Source organism: Arachis stenosperma, chromosome 7 (assembly GCF_014773155.1).
Source record: "Arachis stenosperma cultivar V10309 chromosome 7, arast.V10309.gnm1.PFL2, whole genome shotgun sequence".
Taxonomy (NCBI): Eukaryota; Viridiplantae; Streptophyta; class Magnoliopsida; order Fabales; family Fabaceae; genus Arachis; species Arachis stenosperma.
In genome coordinates this window covers 20,937,804-20,961,867 of record NC_080383.1, presented here as the reverse complement: position 1 = coordinate 20,961,867, position 24,064 = coordinate 20,937,804, and the positions used below count along the sequence as shown (strand labels likewise).

General features: G+C 31.3%; 3 protein-coding genes across 3 annotated transcripts; 1 reads left to right on the top strand and 2 right to left on the bottom strand.

Annotated features, from left to right (window-relative positions):
* Positions 1 to 6,307: 6,307 nt before the first annotated feature.
* Positions 6,308 to 11,940, top strand: LOC130939535 (uncharacterized). Its single transcript, XM_057867634.1, has 13 exons — positions 6,308 to 6,424; positions 6,660 to 6,782; positions 8,343 to 8,458; positions 8,591 to 9,200; positions 9,311 to 9,408; positions 9,676 to 9,790; positions 9,870 to 9,944; positions 10,226 to 10,315; positions 10,402 to 10,536; positions 10,642 to 10,762; positions 11,003 to 11,072; positions 11,155 to 11,493; positions 11,621 to 11,940. Exons 1-10 carry the CDS (start codon positions 6,308 to 6,310, stop codon positions 10,726 to 10,728), a joined length of 1,566 nt encoding a protein of 521 aa, XP_057723617.1. The 3' UTR covers positions 10,729 to 10,762; positions 11,003 to 11,072; positions 11,155 to 11,493; positions 11,621 to 11,940.
* An 860-nt stretch (positions 11,941 to 12,800) lies between these two features.
* On the bottom strand, positions 12,801 to 15,477 carry LOC130939534 (protein FAR1-RELATED SEQUENCE 5-like). Its single transcript, XM_057867633.1, has 3 exons — positions 14,829 to 15,477; positions 13,180 to 14,708; positions 12,801 to 13,052 (listed from the first exon to the last, which is right to left on the bottom strand). Exons 1-3 carry the CDS (start codon positions 15,475 to 15,477, stop codon positions 12,993 to 12,995), a joined length of 2,238 nt encoding a protein of 745 aa, XP_057723616.1. The 3' UTR covers positions 12,801 to 12,992.
* A 4,406-nt stretch (positions 15,478 to 19,883) lies between these two features.
* Positions 19,884 to 22,722, bottom strand: LOC130941285 (anthranilate N-methyltransferase-like). Its single transcript, XM_057869727.1, has 4 exons — positions 22,192 to 22,722; positions 21,392 to 21,705; positions 21,085 to 21,149; positions 19,884 to 20,359 (listed from the first exon to the last, which is right to left on the bottom strand). The coding sequence occupies exons 1-4, from the start codon at positions 22,620 to 22,622 to the stop codon at positions 20,063 to 20,065; spliced, it is 1,107 nt and encodes a 368-aa protein (XP_057725710.1). The 5' UTR covers positions 22,623 to 22,722; the 3' UTR covers positions 19,884 to 20,062.
* Between the last annotated feature and the right edge of the window lie 1,342 nt (positions 22,723 to 24,064).

Genomic DNA, 24,064 nt, shown 5'->3' with positions numbered 1-24,064 from the left:
ATAAAAATAAAAAACAAAAAAACTTAAATATCAATTTGGTAAGATTTAGCGCTTACAAATAAATTCTGATGTTATCGATAAAATAGTTGTTTAATGATTTCAAAATGTAATCAAAATAATTAATAATTATTATATTTTTTATAATTAAATTTTTTTTATATTTAACAAATAATTTATTCATTTCATTTGAATCTTTTACTAATATTTAAAAAATATACAAAAAAAATTTAAACAAAATTTTATCTTTAGATTCTTTTATTTTTTTAAAAAATTGAAAATTTACAATAAAATTTTTTTAAAAAAAATCATTTAAAATAAAATTATCAAATTTTAAGAATGAAAATTTTATTTTTCTACTGATAATTGCAAAATTTATATTAAAATTTTATCTCTAAAATATATTTTAGAATATATGTTTAATATCTCGTTTTTTTGTCGCATTTTTAAATTTTTCAATAATTTGTTTTTCATTAATATTTATAGGATTCTTTTTGTCAACTATATAAATTTTCGAGCACTATTTTAGTAGTTTATTAAAAAAAAGCTTCGAAAAGATATGCACTACTAAAAAATCGTCGAATTTACCGTTAAATTTAGCAGCGAAATAAATCTGACAGTAAAATCTCGTCCGTAACTATTTATCCGCGAATTTTTTCATCCAGCATTAATTACCGAAAAATTTAGTAGCGGATATAAACTTTTAATTGATGAAATTTTAGAGCTTATTACTGTCAGATTTTTCTCCTAATAAATTCGACGATAATATAGTATTTATTATTAATAATTAAATTAATAGTTACGATGGGTTTAAGACGATAACTCCGACGATAAACTTAAATTTTAATTTTTAAAAAAAATTATTTAAAAATTTAATATATAATTTTAAATATTTATATTTAATAATTTTTAGACTAAAAAAAATTTAAAATTTGAATGGCATCATACATAAACTAACAAAATTCAATATATATATATATATATATATATATATATATATATATATATATATATATATATATATATATATATATTCTATGTATTTTTTAGAATTTTAGATGGAGAGAGGAGCGATAGGTGTGAGCAGTGTGGAAGAAGGGCTGAGGGCAGAACACGATGAAATTTTTCCGTCTACAGAAAATAAGGAGGGGAGTGTGGAGAAATTTAAATATTTAAATTTAATAATTGTTATACTAACAAAATTCAAAATTTTAATAACATCATATATAAACTAACAAAATTCAATATATAACCAATTTCTGGCATCATTATAAACCATGTCAACTAATAGATACCAAAATTTTTTAGTGTTGTATATCAAATTTCAATTTTTTAGTGTTGTATATCAAATTTCAAGAACCAGTAAAATATATATATATATATATATATATATATATATATATATATATACTATTTAAAACGTACCTCCACTTTCTTAGGCTCTAAAAATTTTCTTGAGCCACTAACAGAATCTCACTTTTATTCTAAAATATTAAATACAAAAATTGTAATAAGAATGAAATAAATCACACGCCTATAATAATATGCTAAAAAATTTATTTAGTGATTATGATATTATAACAAGGTCAGTTCTCTGGTAGCATAGTTAGTGATACCTAGTGGTGACTAAGTGTTGACCAACCAGTAGTTATGTGACACTTGAATGAAGGATTATAAAAGGTAGTTAGTGATGAGAATAATAAACACGGTTATTCTTGGAATGTTACCGTGAGGGTAAATTGGGAAATTGAGCACCAAAAAGTTGAGTCTTATATTGTGGGCTAAGGTACCAGGCCAACAAAAATATGAAAAACAATCAGTAAAAATCAGAGAAAAAAAAAGCTTGGGTTGTTTTGCTTTTTTTTTAAGATGAAGATAGTAAATAAGCAAATTCACAATACATGACTTCAAAAAAAAAATCTAATTTATAAGCAAGAGGAAAAAAATAAAAAAGAAAAAGGAGAGGAAAACAGTCGATGACATTTCTTCTCTCTCTGAAAATCTTTCCTTTATTTGATAGTTGTCGAATTTTTTTGTTTGACAAAATTATAATATTTATATTAGTATTCATAAATACTATCATATCTTATAAATTAAGATCGTTTAATTTAAATGTTGTAACATTAATTTAAAATTATATAAAATGATAATTTTTAAAATTGTAAATTTTAATTATGTAATATATTTTTAAATTATTATCCAATAATATGTTCAAAATTTTTAATATTAAACATTTGAGTCTCTTAAATTTTAAAATACACAAAAGAATCCATAATATTTAGGTTTGATTTCGTAAATTTTTTTGAAAAGATATTTGTTTTTTTTAAATACAAGCTCCTCATTCTGTGCTTGGTGAATCAAAAAGAGCGTGAATTTGTACTTGCAGATTTTAAAAAACCGCGAGACGTTTGAAAGCAAATAAGGTAAAGTTTTTTTAAAGTTAGCTTGTACTTGTCATATTTTAAAAGTGTACTATAATCTCATATGTTAACTAATTTTCAAATTTGATGGTTAAAGCTATGTCTTTTAATTTTTAAAGTATTATTACATTTTAAAAACTATTTTACGAAATGTAATTATTATTACTTGTGTTTATTAAAAGTTATTTTTAAATTGATTTGTCAAATATAAATTCTACACTTTTTAAAAAGCTGTATTTTAATAACTAGCCCTTATAAGCTAATGTTATAAAGTAAAAATTTTATCAAACTAAGGCTGGGTTTGGTAAAGTTATTTGAATAGGTGCTTGTGCTTTTTAAAAGCACAAGTACCTCATTTGCTTTTAAAAGTTATGGTGCTTTTGAAAGCACCTAAGAGGGAGCTTTTTTAAAGTTGGCATGTGTTTATCAAAATTAAAAAAAATCTAATATAATAAATATTCAAAATTACCATTATTAATTATTAACACCAGATTTTATTTGTTTTCCCACACATATTTTCTTCATTATATTGCAATTGAAATATTCATATATTTCTAATTTCTCAACCTAATCTTCACAAATTCTAACACAATCTTCATATATTTTTTATTTTCCAAATTAATTTTCACAATTTCAACACAAATACATCTCTATCACGTATTAGGATGAACTTCTATCTATTTATATTTTTTTTGTAAGTTGTTTTTGTATTTTCTAGTAGATGTTTATTTTTCTCTGTTCTTTAGAACGTGAAGAAGGAGACCTGATTTATGGAAACCAATCATAAAATTTTCGTACACCAACTTCATGAACATTAGTCAAAATTATAATAACAGCATATATATACATATATAAATATAGATATATAATTTTACTTGAGATATGTGTCCCATTTTATGTGATTTATAAAAGTGAGTCAATATAGATGAGTAATGGATGTATCAGTACTAACATTGGATTACATACAATTTTATTATTGACTATTGATAACTCTATTTATATTAATATAGAGAATAAATCAAACAAATATTTAAATTATTAGTCTCTAAAATTTAAAAAAAAAAATATTCTTCGTTATAAATATGTTTATTATAATTTTTTGAATTTTTAAAAACTATTTTACCAAACACAATTATAGTATTTGTGCTTATTAAAAGCTATTTTTGACCTGGTTTTACCAAACGCAAGTGCCTGCAGCTTTTAAAAAGCTATCTTTTAAAAGACAGCTTTTATTAGCTACTTTCGAAAAGTAAAAGTTTTACCAAACCAACCCTAAGCCTTATTCTTTTTGTTAGACAATATACCACCAGTTTGGATAAACAACTTAAATAAATTTTTTTGGAAAACGAGGACTTTTATTAATAGCAACTTATAAATAAGTTATTTTGTATTTTGATTTTTAGTTATAGAAGTACTTATTTTAAAGTTGTAGCGTTTGGATAAATAACTCAAAAGATACATTTTTTTACACAAGAAAATAAAAATTAAAATAACGATGATAACAAATACTTTTTAATATTAAATGTTTACGTAACCTAATCACTAAGATTACAATAGTTTAGGCAATTGATTCTTTATTTGTTCTCCTATTAGTTCCATTTTTTAGACAATTGGTTTTTACCACGTAGTGTTTTTGTATGTGGTGAATAGTAATAAAATTTTATTTCACAATAATGTTGATGACAATGCCAAAAAATTATTATATAGTTAGTATTTGCTATTTTATTGTGTATGATATGATATGGTAGGTGAACATACAACACAAATATAAAATGTGCGTCAATGCATATATATATATATATATATATATATATATATATATATATATATATATATATATATATATATTACTCCTATTAGCCTCCTCCTTTATTGGGGTCAAACACTTATTAATTTGTTATAACTAACTATAAAAATAACAATAAGTTATATAAAAATAAAATCGCATTTGAAACAAATAAAAATAAAACTGAGATTTCGTACTACACACAATTAAATATAAAGTTAATAATAAAAATAGAGTGATTAAATGATAAAAAAAATAACTTGAAGAAATATATGCAATAGGTAATTTATTTTAAAATGGTGGTAGAGGATCAATACTTTCAGCAGATAAATTATTACGCGAAAATGGTGGTGCAAGGACAGTGCTTCTACGAGATGGAACCTTGCGTTAAAATGGTGGTTGTTGTGATAAGAATGGCTTATCACATCTTATGTGGATGCCCATTTTTCATAAGATAGAGTTTCACAAGGATGAATGAATTTAATGTAGTTTAAAAAAGGGAAGCCTTGCACATGTATAAATAGGAGCATAGGCTAAGGCCTTTGAATACACACAAAAGTAATAAACAATTCTCTCTCTTTTATGTTGCAATACTTCTTTCCCTCTCTTTATATTTTATATTTGTTACCTCTTCCTTATTTATTTATTTAGTTATTTTATAACAGTGGAGGGATAGTATTCTCAGCAAAAACAGAAAACATCTTCACATAGCCAAGAATGAAAGTAAATTTTTTTGTTTTAAAGTCAATTTTTGTAAGAAAGTGGTAGAATTGAGAATGAGAAGTCATATATCTCTACTTCATCACAATGCTGTGAATTAACTTTTTGAAAAGTTAAAAGGTTTTTTTTAAACGATTCCAAACACGCTTATTATGACTTTTCATAATTCAAAAATAAAAAATAATAGCTTTTATTGTTTCCCAAACGGGCTCATATATAGTATCCCTTCAATTTGATTCCTGTAATGAAAATGACTGTTTTAAAAATACTTAATTATTTTTAAGAACTATTTTGATTTTCTCAAATTGGTAGGGACAATTTTATACTTAACTCTTCGAATCAAATTAAAAAGAGACCGAATTGTCTAACAATAATAAACATTAGACATTGTTTTATTTATTTGGAAATTTAAGAAACTAAAATATAACTTTAAAAACTCCAATGATTGATTTAGATAATTAATCTATATTTTTATTTATGTAAAAGAATTTTTGTTTGAAAATTCATGTTAATTAAATTTATTTATTTTTGTAAACCAATATTTTTTTTAAAAGGAGTTTAATTTGTTTATTTGTTTATTCTGATAGGGATTTAAAATTCTAGTATTTGAGAATTTTTAGTATTTATACATAACCTAATGAAAAAATTCACATTCCAATTCGATTTATTAGGTGTACACCAAGATATATAAATGAATGTATATTATTTTGATTTATTACGGTATAAACGTTAATAAAAAATACATATAATAATATCTATAATAAATATAATAAAGAGTACATTTAGTTATTAAAAAAATAATTATAAATATTTTTTATACATTATTAAAAAATTTCATTATAAATTATAAATAAATAGTAATAACTATCTTGATTCTTTAGCATCCTTAAAAAAATACTAAGAGCGAATTATTTTTATCAATATTAGTTAATATTTTGTGTTAATAAGTTATTTTTTATGGTTTTAAAATTTATATTTTAAAATTAATGAGTTAAATTTAACTCTTTAATATTAAAAATTTATGAAATATTTGTCAAAAATATAATATTTTATATGTCAGTTAAAAAATAATAAAATTAATTGCAATGATTAATACCATGTATTATTATTATAGTTATTATTATATATTTAATGTATAAATAAGTCGTACTTCTTACTTAACAATATATCGATATTCATAAAGTATAAATAATGTATTATTTCAATATTAAATATCTTAGTTACAAGCTTTTCCTTTACTTTGATATATTTTTAAAATTTTTGAATATTTTTTATCCCAAAACTTTTTGTCATAATTTTTATTGTTTTGCATGGAAATAATGTTCTGGCTCGCTGAAGGCAGTACCAGCAAAATACTATGTACTAAAACGGCGAACCTTAAACGATGGCATGTGGTTATAATCTTTTGCTTAATCAATCAATTGTAGCCGCGGTTCATGTCAACTCAGTTGCAGCTGTCATGTGCGACCGTCACATCCAGTTATCAACTCCACTTCAAAAGGCGCATGCCACTAACCTGAAGTTAAAAGTCTTATCCGGATTATCCTTGGTTCTCTAAAGTTAAAAAACTCTATTCTTCTTCTAGTGATAACGTAAGTAAATAAGACTAATTAGGCCACACTGTTTCATCTCATAAGTGATGGCTATGGAGTCTCCAAAGGAATAATCCCTCCATCTCCATTGCACATCATACTAGCTCTACATATGCCTTCCAACTATGTTGTTTATGTTTAAAGATCACGCAGAAGTCTAGATTTTCAAAACTTTGCCAAGCCTTACTTGAAGTCGGACAACTACTACGAGAACTACATCCTGAGGGTTTAGGCACTGTTTCCGTACGACTCCGAAAGCTGAAACAGGTACTCATGTCCAGCTCATCTGCCTCGCCTCTTTGTTAGAATTCATCATGCGAATATTCACTATTAATACGACAACACCACACACGGAAAAAAGTTACTTACTGAAATAGATTGTTTATTCTCACGCCCTGTTTTTACCATTATGGGGCATACTTCAAGTGAAAGACCTCACTTTCATTCTTGTTTTAAGTCTCCTAGTTATGTCTTCATTTAATATGCTTGAAGTACTTGGTGCGAAAATGTCTATCAGATCTGTTTATGAAATTCTTATTTCTCGAAGAAACATTAAATGATTCAACTGATCTCCATAAAGTTAGGTAATGTTATGTGCATTTCATCATTGTATAGGACTGTAGTAATTTATTGTAGGTAGACAAGATTTATTCCACTTATTCATGTTCATGTCTTTCAATTAATATGACAAATTTCTGTATCTATGTGGTTAAAGACTCAAGTATATAAATACCTGAAATCACTTTCAAAACATAACTTAGTAAAGTTCTTATATCTTTTTTAGTATATGAATGAAATATGTCTAGGATTTACAAAAATGTCATGTGTAAATAATAAAAATATTTGGCAGGTACAACATAAATTAACGTCTGCAAATATCTGAAATTTTTTTTTGTTTGATGACAAATAAATAAAAAACTAATAGTACTTCTACAGTGAAAAATTTGAATAAAAAATTTGCGATCTTAAGTTTAGAATTCACCCTAAGTCAACACATTTTAATTTCATCCCATTTCGTTGACAGTCTTTTATGTTAATATTTTGGTTGAATCAATTAATGGTTTAATCATTCTGCATATTATGCAACAAACTAAAGAGAGTACATGTTTTTCCTTGAACTTTAATTTTTTTTTGTCAGCGGTTTTTCTTTCAACTAAAAAGAAAGTACATGTGTTTTTTTTTAAATAAAAGAGAGTACATGTTATTAGTAACATTCGATAACTTTTTGCGAACCGGCAAAAAAAAAAGTAAAAAAAACCAAAACTAAGTTTTGGGTCGCATAAATTTATTTATCTATCCTAACAAAAAAAGTTAGTCTTAAAAACATTACTCAAATTTCTTTGGCCTTAACATTACTGTTATTTTTTTTTACTATAACATTAATGTGTTTTATACGGGGTCATTCGGATGAGGGATGTTAGCGGGTAATGCCATAAGGCAAGTTGGGTTGTTGGGCCCAGTCACACAAAAAAAAAAAACAGTTCTAAATACAGCAAATTAAAAAGTGATGACTACTCAATTATTTGGCCCCAAGAAGTTAACCCAATAGTAACCGTAGTGAGGCCTAAATCTGTGAAACGGCCTGTTACATCAATGAGAGGCCAGTGACCCGATCAAACAGAACGGCGAGGCCACTCTCTTCATCTCCATCGACGCAGAGAGATTTAGCCCTATATGCATACCTTTTAGAGGTTCTTTGTTAGCATGGGTTTCTGCACCGTTTGAGATACCGTCGCCGAGGAATACAACCTCACCCTCCCATGGCGAAACACTAAACCACTGTTTTCAAGTCCGAATTATGTATTCCAACATGATCTGTGTGAGCAGGTACTTCGAGTGCAAGACGTTGCGGCGATGGAAAAAGAACAGATCAAGGAACCGGCTTCATTGGCAGCTCCGGGAGCTTCCGCTACACCCTCCGCGCCTAGGGGTTCACAATTGGAGTTGCCCCCAACCATGCTATTCGGTCGGAACACAAGTAAGCCTCCGCCTAAGGACGTTACTTACGTGATAACAACATTCACTTAGTTTCCATCATCGTTAGATCTATCTTTGTTACCCTGTTTTTGTTGTAGGAGGGATTCGAAGGAACCTGAACACGCAATCACAACCACGTCTTTGGCTGAACGCATCTCCCAAATTGGAGCTGACATTGCCGACGTTAGATTCGTTATCCGAAACCAGAAGCTCCTAAATGAGGAGTATGTGGAACTGGTGAAAGAAATGATAAATCAGCAAGCTTTATCACCCCACATTGGAAGTAACTCTCCAAAAGCGAGGAAGACCACCATGACCGAAGGGACCATTGGAAAAAGCGGAGGAACATTAAGGACGTACAAGCGAAAGAAAAATGCTACTCCCACAACAACTGGAACCGACCCTGACTATCTCCCAATTCCGACGCCGCCATCTAGTCCAGAAGGCAGCACATTCCGCTTGAAGCGCAGAAACAAACAGCGGCGTTCTGGATCGACCCCTGCCCCAAAAGGAGAAACCCCAAAGGGAAAGAGAAAACTATTTAACTCGGGGAGCATTTCTAGGGTGGGCCAGAGCAAGGGAGAAAAGACTCACATCACTAGCAGCTCCATCCCAGCAGTCCAATATGCTGAGCAACAAAACTTTCTGCAGATTCGCCATGTCGATAGGAGCCAGTGGGGGAAGGAGATTGGGAAAAATATTCCCCGTGTAAGTCCTACCCTATGGTTAGAAGCTTCTGTTTAATAACTGGTGTATATACCACAATATTTTTTATTCTAAAAAATATTTACTAACTACACACGAGATTCTCCTTTCAGGGTATGCCATTAACTTTTTTCCCCACCAAGGACATGAAGATTGTAGGCCTTGATCTATGCGTTGCGGCGTACATATTCAACACGAAACTTGACCAAGAGTAAGTCTCACAACTGATTGTACTAGTTTTTGGCGGCATAGTATGCTGAATACATAAGTTGAAATTCACATTGTTTGTCACACTTGGTTCCAATGTTATAGCAGCAACATTTTTCATCCCAAAATTCATACTAGTGCATGTTCTGTTGGATTCCACTGTTATAAATGATTTGCATATTTCGTTAACAAGAATGGTCACCCACATTGTTGAAATCATGTGATAACTACATTCGAAATAAATTATGCTTGCTAATACTGAACACCGCAGCGAGCTACTTGTTCGGAGCCCGCACTGCGCTATTACCAGGGGTGCTCTCAGAACTCTGGAGCCAAGGAAGCCCGTGGTCGACGACGTGAGTACAAGCCTCAGTACAGCAGCCCCTGTAAATGATACTCCAATTTCCAGTTGCATGATTTTGCTGAAGTGCATGCCTAAGCATTATGCATTGTGAATGTTTACAGGTGCTGATTCTACTTGCCTGCATGCTGGCCGGGAACTCCACCAGGATTCATTGGTTCTTGCCGACAACCTTCTCAGTGAGTTGACTTCCCATGAACCTTATCTTCTAATAAAAATCTTTTTGTTAATTCTGCCGCTAATAATTGGTTGTTGTTGAAATTAATAACATAAATTTCTAGATGATCAAGTTGTTGCAGGTAGTAAACTAATTTCGCGCTTTGAAAGTAATTTTATTTTTTTTAACATTTGTTGCTTTTTTTTCAGACCCTGTGAATTGAGAACTTACAAAACTTGTTTTATTAAGTATTATAATCATGAAAAAGTGTTTTAAGGCCACCATTGAACTTTGTCGTTACAGCAAATTGCCACTGGAAGGGGACCAGTTCCTTATACGACACTGAAGGCCATTAGGGAGGATTTTATGGGCAAAGCCAACAAGGTCTGCAAGGTCAGTCCCGATAGGATTTGTAATGTTGTCGTTACCTCTGAATTCATTACGCATGTGAACATTCCGATAATGGTTTCTGCTGGCAGATTTATTGTCCCATTTGGTGCGATGGACATTGGTTTCTGCTTGTGATTGACGTCATTCGCAAACAGCTTGTGTACCTGGACTCCCTTCCCTCAGAAGATGACAGACCCAAGCGACTTCGGCAACTTAAAAAAGTGGTATGGTCTATCAACTCGCGTTGAAACTAATTTCTGCACTGCATTTTATTCGGTAAGCAACGTTAATAATGAACTTTGTGTGTACGCCCTGATGCAACCATAAAGCTATCTTTCTGGAGAAGCTGCTGGACAGTGATGATTGGTATGATGAACCAACAAATCCTAGGATTATGTGCAGTGACTACGAGATAAAGGCGCCTAAGGTCACCAGGCAGGACCCCGGAAGGTACCCCTAATACGAAATCTACTTCTGTTACCTTAGGCTGGCTATGAACTAAAGTCATATGTGACTAACTGATCCATGATTATCTATGGTATGATATCTTTGTTCACCCTCTATTTTGTTGGCATGATGAAGTGTTGCAGAATCTAGAACTCCCTTAGTGTAACTGTTGTCACCTGATTCAGCATGATATGTTACAGGATTTAAAAAAATAACATACGTAAAACATTTTTTTTGTTCTAGCAATGATTGCGGCCTGTACGTTGCGCAATGGATGATAATGTACCACCTGTGGAACTCGTACGAGGCTGAGGTATACCCACACACCATAGACTTTAGCATTCTGTTTGCAGTATTATTAGAACATGTGCTGAGTGAACCGCTTGTGGTTGCAGAAAATTACAGACTACAGTCATATGAGGCTTGCTGTTGACATGGTGCTAAAGTACCATAATGACAAGCGCATGGAGGTCATCCAAGCTGCATTGGAATACTGGAGGAACTTAACCAACGGTTCCCCAGTAGCTGACTGACTCACAAGTTCACCTAAGTTTCTTTTGACATATGCTTGTTTGAATGCTAAATGGCCGAGAGACCACAGCCTTTTGTATAATATTATGTAATCCAGCAACTTATTGGATTGTGCAATGTTTCCTGGGAGTAGGTTTGGCAACCTTGTGTGGCTATTCTCATGCAACTCCTTGTGTAACCCATGACACGTTTGACCTACACAGGTAAAATCCTCACTCATATGATGCATTTATCAGGATGTCTATGAAAATTTTCTTAACCTCCAATCCAGATACACTGCACCACTTTATAATATAAAACAACATGTTCTGATGTTCTACCTCGATATAGGTACGGTGTCAGGAGTTACAGATGAGGTATGACTGGATAAGCACCTTTTAGGAACGCGCACAAATCATGCAGTTTCCAAAGAGTGTGCTTCAAATACACTCGACTTTTGTAAAACAAACTATAGTTGTCGATGCTTTTTTATAGACATCAACTGTGTCTTTCGGACCTCTCTAATTTCATCAAGCATAATTTAGTAAACCATCATGTACTGGCTTTCATATCCATATTTGTTGCTCTTCCATTTGATGCGGTAGTTACACCTTTTTTTTTCTGGTTAGACCAATACTAAACCAATACAATTAACTTTCGAAACTCAAATTCAAATGTATGTACTAATAGTAAAATGCTATGTAAACTTTTAAGAGTATTCTATTGCATGGATCGCTTTACCAAAATATGGAAATTGAACAATTACAAGCCTTTTTTTTATACCAAGATATGGAAGTTGAACAATTACAGGCCCTTTAACAAAATTACTAAAATATGCATTAACCCAAATAAATTTGTTATTTTATCTTATTATTTTAATTTAGATATTTAAAAATACCTTATTAATTTATTTTATGAGATTTTAATAATTAATTATTAAAATAAAAATAATATATAAAAATTGATAACATATATTTTTATATCAAAAACAAAAATATATGAAACTACATTACTTTTATTTTTTCTAGTACTCTTAGTACTCTTTATTTTAATTCTAATTTAAGTTATAAAATTTCATGATTCATGACTTTATTCCTTAGTTATTAGTAGTTTTTTTTACTTTGTTCATTTTAACAGAACCAAATAAAAAATAAAATTTTTTATACCACACCAAAAATGAAAATTGTATAGCAACATTTAATTATATTTTTAGATATTCAAGTAATAAGGACCCTCCAATGAAAAAAATGAAGAGTAAAATTGATTAAAAAAAAAACTCATTAATAAAAGTAGTTCTTGTAATGAGGGTACCTTTCATTTTAGAGGAATTAAAAGGAATTTTCATCTTCTGCCAGAAAGAGAGAGAACAAGCCTTATATCCAATACGGTTGGAAGTATCGAGAAATAATGACAACGCCTAAGCGGACAATTCTAAGGCTGAAACAAATTAACCATTAAGGGTTCATGTTATCCATGATCATTACTTTGGAACAAATGAAAGACATTCAAATTTTGCTGTACAATGCACGTCCCTAATTCACAACACATAACGCATTAGCATTACTAGAGTTCAATACAAGACACTGCTTCACGTAAATTTTCAAACCCGCATCTGCAACAAGTACAAAAAAATGGACCCCTGGTTTGGCAAATGCAAACATGCTTCATTCAACGGCCTGACATTGATGAATAAATGATATGCACATCACCAATTGGTGAATGCCTAACCTCGTCGAACCTTTTTACAAGAGGTATGAGATTGGCTGTTCATAGTTCCTACTACCTACAAAATCAGAAAAGACAAGACAACACTGCTCAATCAAAATAACGCTGCTGAATTTTGAATGATACATCACACAACATAACAGACCTAAACTACTCAAACAGTAAGAAAGCAATTAGAAAATAACCTCATCATCTGGTTGTTCGTTCCTCGCAGTACAATTCCTACGATCGTGCCCAAGCCCATGGCACCTTCTACATCGCCTTCCCATTTTTGCGTTCGTGCTGCCCCTGGGAGCACCCTTCGACTTTACAATAGTTGGATCCAGCATGTTGACATGGTCATCGCCTGCTCTCCCAAATCGGTTCCTTCCGCCTCGTGGGCCTGCTGACTCAATTTCCTTCGTCAACTTTGCTACTTGAGAAAGAACATTCTCGTACATTTCTCCATCCTGAGCGGCTATATAGCACATAGACATACATGCACTCCACAGAGACCCATAACGTACCCGAAACGCCTTTTCCGGATCGGCCACTGGAACTTCACCAACTGACACCAATGTTTTTGCATCTTTACACCACCTGCGAAGCACTAATAGCCTAGGCAATGCCTCTATCTCAAGCTCCTTCATCGCACAAAATATATGACTACAAGGGACCCCTAGACTATTCCACAACTTGCACGAGCACTCATAATTTTCGGAACTGCTATCGTATAAAACAGTATAAACTCGACGGGACTTTCGGAACTTCCTTAGCATGAACTTCTGAATGGTACCATAAGTCTCACGATGAAGCACGAGCAACGCACCAACTGACTCTATTTGTTTCTTAACCTCAAAGAATACCTCTCGCGTATACACCTTGCTTACAGCCTTCTCAATACTTTCCAACCCTGTTGTCATCACCGGTTCCGAATTCAAGCTTTTGAAGTCGGCCATGAACTCATTATTCCGATAATCCTTCACCACACGATCCAGGTTCTCCACGAGCTCAAGTAGACAATTTCCAGATCTAATAAACTTCTTGAGGGATGAATTGATTCCCTCACATCTCGATGTTATTCTAACTCCTGCACAAAACTTATCACACAGATAGGCGTTTGCCCAATGCGCCCTCTTCTCGTATGTTTTTCCAATCCACTCATTATTCTCTAAACCAAAGCTCTCAACCATCTCCGCCCAATAGTTCTCAAACTCTTCAACCACAAAGTTTCCATACACCGTAGTCTTGAATGCACTACAAAAATTAGCATCCTTAATATTAGAGACAGCATTCCGAGCAAGATGCCAACTACATAGTCTGTGTGTTGCATTAGGAAACTCGCTCCGGATAGCCTCCTTCATTGATTCGTCGCCATCGGTAACCACAGCCATCGGCTCCTTTTGCCTCATTACATCCAAAAAACTCCTTAGCAACCATTTATGAGAAGGAATCTTCTCATCCTCAAGCAACCCAAACCCAAATATAATGGTCTGTCTATGATGGTTAGTACCTGAAAAAATCACCAAAGGCCTATTGTATAAATTCTTTCTATAGGTTGAGTCAAAGGCCAAGACATCACCAAAACAATCATAGTCATGCTGCATTTGACCATCACACCAAAATAGATTACCCAAATGGTTCTCAGCACAGTACGAGTATTGTACCACAGCTAGGGGATCAAGTTCGGTCTTCCCTTTAAGATAGCTAATGGCCGCAGCAGCATCACCCTCTACTATGCGGGAACGTCAAACATCATCGATATAGTTATATAGATCCTTCTTTATAAAATACAAATTGTGATAACCATCTGCGAGATACGCAAAGAATTCCATGATTTGGGTTGTCTGAAAACCTGCTTCGTGCAAGCTATGAACATGGGCCTTGTCGCCTTCCGACATGTGCCGATGCGGTGCCATCACATTTGTGTGGTCTGCTGGGGCTAGTTCATGGTTATGATCCGCGATGAAAGACTTCATCTTCCACTTTCCATAACCCTTGTCTAGATGAACCACAAACCGAGCATTACAATTGGTTCTTGTAATTGGTTTGTGTGCCCGCTGTCTATCAATCCTTTCGTAATGTTTCTTATCGCACAACCCTTCTCTGTTGCAAAAGAAAAATTTTCTCACAATATTACCTTCATTATCTCTTCCCGAATCTCCCTTTCGAACTGCAAACCCGGTAACCCGTGCATATTCCACGTACCTTGCATATGCCTCCTCAACTGAATCGAACTCAGCAATAGCCAAATCTTCTGCTGTTACCCCTGCCTCGCAGCGATTGGAATTATTTGGTTCTTCAACTGACCTCACAGTCGCCCAACTAGATCCTTGATCCTTTGCATCATCTGCTACCCTACTACTTCCCTCAGTATCCAACAATGTCATGTCCACTTCTTGTGATTGCCTTACTGTCTCACATTCGTCAGCCTCCGATCCCGTGCTCCATCCATCACTCCACTGTGCAGAGAACTCTGAGCTACTTTCTGAATCGCTGTCCATCTCACACCACCAAATACCTGAACAGGCAACGAATTTGTCAGCTGGCAACTTAGACAAAAATAACATAGTAACTGAGTATAAGACATACAACCCGAAAATCATTAATCAGCATCCAAAAGAACCTTGGATCAGCTTATACTGTGTTTGGAACGCCTTCAGAATAGCTATTCATCAAAAAAAGAATCCTTTTATTTGGTTTGGAGTACAAGAAAAATATCATTTTCAAATCTCAAGTGAATTTCAATTTTCACGTTAATGTAGAAACTAAATCAGACCAAAATTTGTCTGACTGCAAGTTCATTATTACTAAATATTGAAAGGTCAAATTTATTCTTAATGAATAAATAAAGAAAAAACAAATAGATAACCACAAGGATAAACAGAGTAAAATCTAAAAAAATTATTTTATACATGCAATTAATTGTTTCAAATCATGAATTTATACTTGAAATAAATTAGAGTTCACTTCTTAACAAAAACAGAATTCTTTTCTCAATTTAATCTTTTTCGTCCACACTCAATAAGAATCATACATGTACAAATGAAAGTATGAATGCAAAATGCTTATGTTAGGGTGGAAATAGAGACAAAATCATGTAATTCATAGGCCACAACTCTGAATCAAAATGACCAAAAACAAAAAGTTTAACTCTTCAAAGGCTTAATTTCTGAATGCCATTTTACCTAGAGTGTACTCCATGATGCCCAACGTGTACTCATACTATGCAGTAAAATTTGGTACTCTACTATTAATTTATGCCAACACGGCTTCTTCATTAGTTCAGTTTTTTAACATTCCCTAAATCTCATACATAACTTTTACAATGATAAAATGTCTACAAGAATCTAAGTGATTATATTAAGAAGGTGTTACAGAACTAAATAGTAGCCACACTTGAAGATGTTAGCCTCAATTACTATGGAAATAAATTTATACAAGTAACCTAGTTCCAAATTATCACATTTTGGTACACTACTTACTCCAACAACAAATTTTGCACTACAAGAAATTAGTGATCATATAGTTACTGTTATTAACTAAAACAAACACAATATTGGGTCAAGTCATGAGATACGGTAAAAGCGTCTCCTGTACATTATTTTCAGCCACACATTTCTCCCTCAAAACAGTATCTATGAAAAACTATACCAGACAGAAGTAAGTAAAACACACATAATCCATAAAATCCTCTTACCAGGTCATAAGTTGCTCTGTCTTCATCAGTCGTTACTACCCTGCTTCTAACATCTATCTTCTTCGACCACGAGTACCAAGAACAAATAGTTCTCCGACATCTTCCAGCAAACTCAACGGCGGTTTCCCATTGGATTCCCACTTTTTCTCTTCTCGTAGCAGATCACAAACAATGTGTATGCCAATGCTTCCTATAACGATTACTCTTTCCACTCCCAAAAAATCCTAACTCATGTAATACCTCAGTATTCATGGATGATGTAATAACATTTATTTTTTCTTTATTTTTTTAGTATAGAGAAATAATCTTTTTCAATTTCTATTCAAATTATTTACTCTAATTATTAGTCTTTTTACCCTACTTAAACACAGTAACTCAAAGTAAACGTTATTTTAGAGAAGCCAGGTGTTCACATTTAATTGGTAGGTTGCTTGTAGTCACTATAGCCATGGTACCACAGAACGCACCTTATAACAAAGGGTAAAATATAGTATACAATATGACCCATTAAATATAACTACTTCTAAATTTACTCTCTTTTCAATTTTTTGTGATCATTAAAGTTTCATATAAGTTGTTTTAAAGTTGAAAGTTCTGCCTTATTAATCAAATGCACAATAAACACTAAATTAAATATCCAAAATTGAAACTTCAAATGTAGAATAAGTGATAGATCAAACAATTAACTTTTTTAATAACAAAAATGTATTTTACTCAACAATATACCACCATCAACAAAGTACAAGAATTATATTTATTTTTCTTAATCTTGTAGTTAATATACACAATTTGAATTATACTAACCACCAAAATTATCATACTATTCATTTATTAGAACTGTAATTGGTTTAATAAAGATATCACTTAGAGTATGTTATCGAGTATAATTAATAAAGATATACCGAGTGAGCACGCAACTCATATGCAGACTTATCTGCTATGTCAACACATTCAACAACCATAGAAACACTCATATAAGTGAAATAATTCAAGTCTCACTCAATTCCTCTTACAATACACAAGATACAAATTCTAATTCCTCAAAATATTTCTATCCAAAAAAAGACAAAGCATTTTTTCTCAAATTTAAAATGGAAATAAATTTCACAAAACTAAAAAAAATAGGGAAAAAAATATACAAACAAGCACAGAAAATAAAATAGTTAAATAAACCTTTATTTATTTCCATAAAGCTGGTTTTTTTTATCTCCACAAACAATCACAAAAACTGAATCTTTATTTATTTTCACCGTAAATTCCTGCAATACACACAAATTAAATTAAATTAAAAAATAGAGATATAAACTCAGAAAATTAACAATTTCAAAAAAAATTCAAACAACTAAACAAACCCTAAACCTTCAAATGTTAAAAAAAAACAAAAGAAACTAATCAGAGAAAGAGAAGACCGATTGGAGGAGGCCGCGACGGTGATGAATAAGCGTGGAACCGGAGGTGCCAATGCTGTTGAACGAGGATGATGCAGGATGTGACAACGTTGAGGCAGCGACAGTGACTGAGTGACAGTGACCAGCAATGAGAGTAAGTGAGGGTGGCGGTGGCGGTGGCGAATGGTGGCGATGGGGGCTGACGGCGAGAGACAAAGAGAAAGGAGAGAGAAATGAGGTTGCGATGTTGCACAAATGATGGGGAAGGACTCGCAAATTCGAATTTAGGGTTAATTTTATCGCTAGTAATGCATAACCTGTGACCAAAACGGCTTGTTTCATTTAATTACTTTACCGTCGAATTTTTTTGCCCCTAAATTCAATGGTAATAATCGTGCCAATTTTTCCTTTTCTCCCTCCAATTATTTCTGGTGAATTTACTGTCGGAAAATTGAATCCGATGATAACTTTTTACTCGACAAATTTATTGCCAAATTCACTGGTAAATCTATCAGTAAACTCGCCGCTAATCTTCGACGATAAATTCGATAGTATTCAACGTTATTTTTCTTGTAGTGATGCAATTTTTTTTTTATATACAGACTAAGCGACATGTCATTTGCCGCTTCTAAGTGTGCTACTCCAACCCCATGTTGTAAGTACTTCCACCTTTTTAACAAATTTCAAATGAGTTTAATTAGGATGTCATGTTGTGTAATTATAACTGTTCTCTTGAATGATTATTTATGCGAACAATATAAAAATAGTTTTTTTTATTAATATAGCATTATGTGATTGAATATACATGTAATTGACAGTGCATTCAAATTAAATTCATTAAAAATAAGCAACATCAAACTAGGTTTAAATTTTATTAAGTTTTTATCTAATGAACACATTGAGAACTCATAATTTTTAGTTTAAAAAAATTTTATACTTCACAAATGTTATTTAAAATTCTCTTTTCGTTGGATCCAACTCTAACCCTACTCGCAGGTTGAGATATTTATATAAACTCAACCCTACTCTATTCGCGGGTTGAGAATATCCCAATCCTAACCCTACCCGCTCTTAATCCGCGGATACCTGATCCTACCCGCGGGTTACAAAAAATATACAACATTATTATATAACTTGATGATAATTTAAAATAGAACTGATTTTTATGTTAAAAAAATTAAATTATCGATTAATGATTTTTCTTTAGTGGTTAAGAATCTTTTACATTTAGTGAGAGATCTTTGATTCAACATCCAATTAAAACATATTTTTATATAAGTATATAACATATACATATATAGAGTGCGGATTGGTCGGGTAGGTTGAGGCTCAACCCGCACCCTACCCAACGTGTGCGAAAACCCTATCTGCAACCTATCCTATCCGCTGCGGATTAAATTGGCAAATCTATCCAACTGGACGAGATCGAATTGAGTACCCGCGGGTAGGATATATATTGCCACTCCTAATAGTCAACTACGTGCTTGAATAATTTACAGAAATGCATTTTAATCTACGATAATGATATCCTTGAACTGAAATGTTTAGATTTAAATATTAACATTATTGGCCATTTATTTTGTATAAATATTAATATTATGAGCCGTACAACATATACAAGATGAATGGTTAAGAAGTAATAACATGTGAAAGAAAAAGTTTAAGACAACACTTTTATTAAAATTTGGCCAGCACTTAATCAACAAAAGAAAAATGAGTAATTTCATATCATTGGACGAAATTTCATACCATTAAAAATATTAATGATGACTAATTAATGACTACAGATTACAAATTTATTGACCTTTAACACTCCTCATTTATATACAAAAATTTATATTAAAACAATTAATAATATGTAATATTATTTCTTACAAAAGATATGTCGTCCAAACAAACACACTTATTCAATTGAAACAACTAATTAACAAGACACATTATTGTGTCAACATTTGAGATATATATATATAATATAATACATAGTTGTACATGTGCATAGAATTACTTGTAGAACTCCATGACCCAGAAGCTAGAGACACAACACACAAATTTTATGCCACTAAATCCAGATCCATTTGCCAAGTTCATGAAATCTTGTTGGGTTCTCTCAAATCCTCCGGGCATTTGAGTCATCATGATAACATCATTTCTAAAAGCGTTCTTGGCAGAAGATGTGTCCTCAGGAACAGTAGGAAGAATTGTGTCCATCACAATCATCTTTCCATCTTTGGGAATAGCCTTGTAACAATTCTTTAATATCTTCAAGCAATCTTCATTGCCCCAATCATGAAGTATCCACTGCAAAATTTCCGGTTCAACAAATATTTGATAATATGATAATTATTGTTTATGTGAATCACAATTTTGTGTACTTGTCTTTTTCGTATGTTTATTGCCAATTATACAACATGACGTTTTATTTTAAGTGGATGTTGTATTCTACCATATAACTAATAATGATTACAATTGAGTTTTTAAGTTTATATGTAGTTATGTTAAAAAAGGGGTTCAATTTAGATCTATAATAATAATAATAATAATAATAATAATAATAATAATAATAATAGAAAGTTTTAATTCATTCTCCTCATTATTCTCTTAATATTTAAAAAATAATAAATTTAAATATATATATTATTTTTTAAAGAAAAACTGTTACATGTATAATAAATTTTTTTGTCAATCAAATCTAATCAAGTTGAACAATAAAATTTGGATAAGTAAAAGTGATGAGAATGATTTTTTGTTAATATTAGACTAATTTAATTAGATTTAATAATAAAAAATACTTGTACGCGAAACATTAATAGTTTAATACTTTTTTAAAAGCATAAAAAGGATAAAAAATTCAACTTTTTTTATATTTAGAAGTTAGGAAGATAATTAAAATATTAGAACTCCCAATCATTTATCTTCTAGACTGGATTTTAAATTCTTAGCACTAATTACGTCAAATAATGAACAAATTAATAGAAAATTAAACAATGAAAAGCAAAAGACATAATAATATATATTCCTCACACCTTCATGAAAATGGCATCTCCATTTGGAACGCTCTCAAACATATCTCCTCCCACATGCTCCACACCTGCAACATTATTAGAAAATACAATTATTGTCATTATTATTTTGTGAATATTTCCTTTAAAAGGAAAAAATACAATAAATTAAATTGAACAATTATATACTTCTTTCTGTGTTGCTTTCTCTATTGTCTATATCTTAAAATCAATATCTAAAGAATCATTGAATCTTTATAAACAATAAAAGTTAAAAAAAAAAATCAAAAGGCAGGCTAGAATCAAACAAACAATAAAGTATCACACATACCATCATCATAGGCTGAGGCACATTCAATGACATGAGGCAAATCAAAATTGATACCAAGAATATGAGGGTGTTTGGAAGTGATTAATTTGATAGTTGCCCCAACACCACCACCAACATCCACTAGTTTATTGATGTGGTCAAAGCCCTTATAGACATCAAGAATCCTCTTCATTAATACAGTGGAGGAGTTGTGCATTGCTTTGTTGAAAACCTTGTTGAACCTACCATCAACCTTTGCATACTCGAAGACATGCATGCCATGAGCCCTATTAAATGGTGTTCCTCCTTCAAGGATAGCTCCTTTCAATTCATTCCTGATGACGATAAAAACCACAAAGTCACAAACAATTTCCTATTTACTTACCCATAGATCAGATATGTAGATTAAAATACTATTTTTGTTAAAAATACTTTAATTCACCTTTCGTTATATATTATTGATAGTAAGATATAACTACCACTAAAATATAAAAATACTATATAAAAATCGACCATTAAAATTAATTATTATATATTTAAGTATAAATATATATTTTATATTTTAATGTATATTCTTTTATATTAATAACTAAGTTTGATATCTATTTTAGTTTAGCCCTAGCAGGATTAATTAAATAATAAAAATTTAGGTGCAATTAATTTTACGTAAAGTTAATAATTAAGAGCCGTTGGATGAAAATTTAGTCAATTCAATTAAATTATTTAACGATTTCCAACTATCAATTTTAGGTAAAGTTTACTAAATAGCTGAGTTTTCATCTAATTAAATATTTACTATAAAGTTTTGGCAAATGACACACCAGCTTTCGTAGAAGACTTTATCGAGAGACAGCAACAACGAGGGTCCCAAAGACACACCATGAGCATCACTCACAAAACATTTGGAACAAGGTGCGAGGCTATACAGCCTCTGATGCAAGTTATTAGGGTTTTGTGGATCTTCAACAACCGAACAACGCAGTAACGAGTGACTTGCAAGAAGCCTAAGAAGACGATCCAACATTGATGCTGCTTCAGGGTTGTTGGCTCCAATGTGGTCCACAATGTCTTTTGCTGAAAGCTTTGCACCTTCGCCTGCTTTGCCCATGATGTCAAATACACCAAGCTCTATTGTGGTCCTCACAGCCATTGGAACCACAATTGAACATGCCATTTTTGCAATCAAGAAGCCATCAGCTTCTTCTTGTTTCTCAAGTTTCACATCGAAATCGCTTGATGCAACAAAACCCATATGTGAATTCGAAAAGGAGAGAAACTAGATGGTGGTGTGTAAGTGGCTTATGGTAGTTTTAAAGTTGTATTATGAACTCAGTTTGATTTGCTTGATTCATGATAGGTGGCGTTCGTGTATATATTATGGAAAAGTATGAGAAGCCAATAGAATATTTGTATAATGGAGGTTTATGGAGTATTAGAGATATAACGATTAGTGTTACCTTTTTCCGTTAGTTAAAATTTTTGGAATGGGTGGTATCACGACATGGTATTAAAACGCTAGATCCAAAAAGTCAAAAATTCGATTCTTAGTGCACCTCAAATTAGTTTAATATATATAATGCGATGTCAATGATTGCTATATTTTACTTTGTTCGGTATAACTCGTGAGGCACGATTTAACTAATTAAATACCATTATAAGAATTTAGAGTATATAATATTCAAATTGTTTAACAATCATTTATGCGTTTCACTTGTCATGTGGAATTGAATGGTGTGAATCAAATTAGTCTGACTAATACTCAGATCTCTACCTCATTTTTTTTCTATTTCTTTTATAAATTTAAAATTATTAATATCTTTCAATTTAGAGAGAGAGAGAATCCATACGTAAGAACTCTTTTAAAATTATACAAATTCAAAGAGCTTAATTAAAAATTAATTTTTTATAATCAAATTCAATTAATTTTTTAATTTATAATTTGTTATTATATGTACACTCTCTCTTTTTATATCTATTTTCTTTTATTTTATTTTATTTGAAATTATATTTAAACTCCACTTATACTATATAGCTGATCACAAACTCCAATAAAAGAAGAATATTGTGTTACCCTTTTGATAACTAAGATAAAATTTTGACATAGATCAAATAAGTTATTGCCTTAAAGTTAGGTTATTGTTTAAAAGTAATGCATTAATGGCTCGAGTATAATGTCAAAATGAGTAACAATTACTGTATTGATACCTAAATATAGTGCAAAACGAGCAAAATTAAAGTTTTCACATTTTGATGAACAAATTAGGGTAAGTAACTGCACCAAAAAAACGTAAAAATATAGCTAGACAACATAAAATTGTATTTTGAAACATACAACAATGTAAGTACACTAATAGAAAAACCTTTATATATAGAAGTGGTGAACAACATGCAAGAAGAAAGATTAATATTATATACCTAAAAAAATGAAGTGGGTGAGCACAAAGACAAAAGAGTTAGATATTTCTGAATTTAAGTTATGGTGTACAAAAAATATAAAATAGAAATAAAGTAGGCATTATTGTAGATGAATAATAGAAGAATGATGTGGTAAATAATGTCAAAAAAGTAACTGATCAGATTTTTACTATAAAATTTGTACTGAAAAAAAAAGATATTTTTTATCTGATTAATTAACGTCTATGCACTACAAGAAGGTTTAGAAGAACATTATAAAAAATTATTTTTAAAGGAACT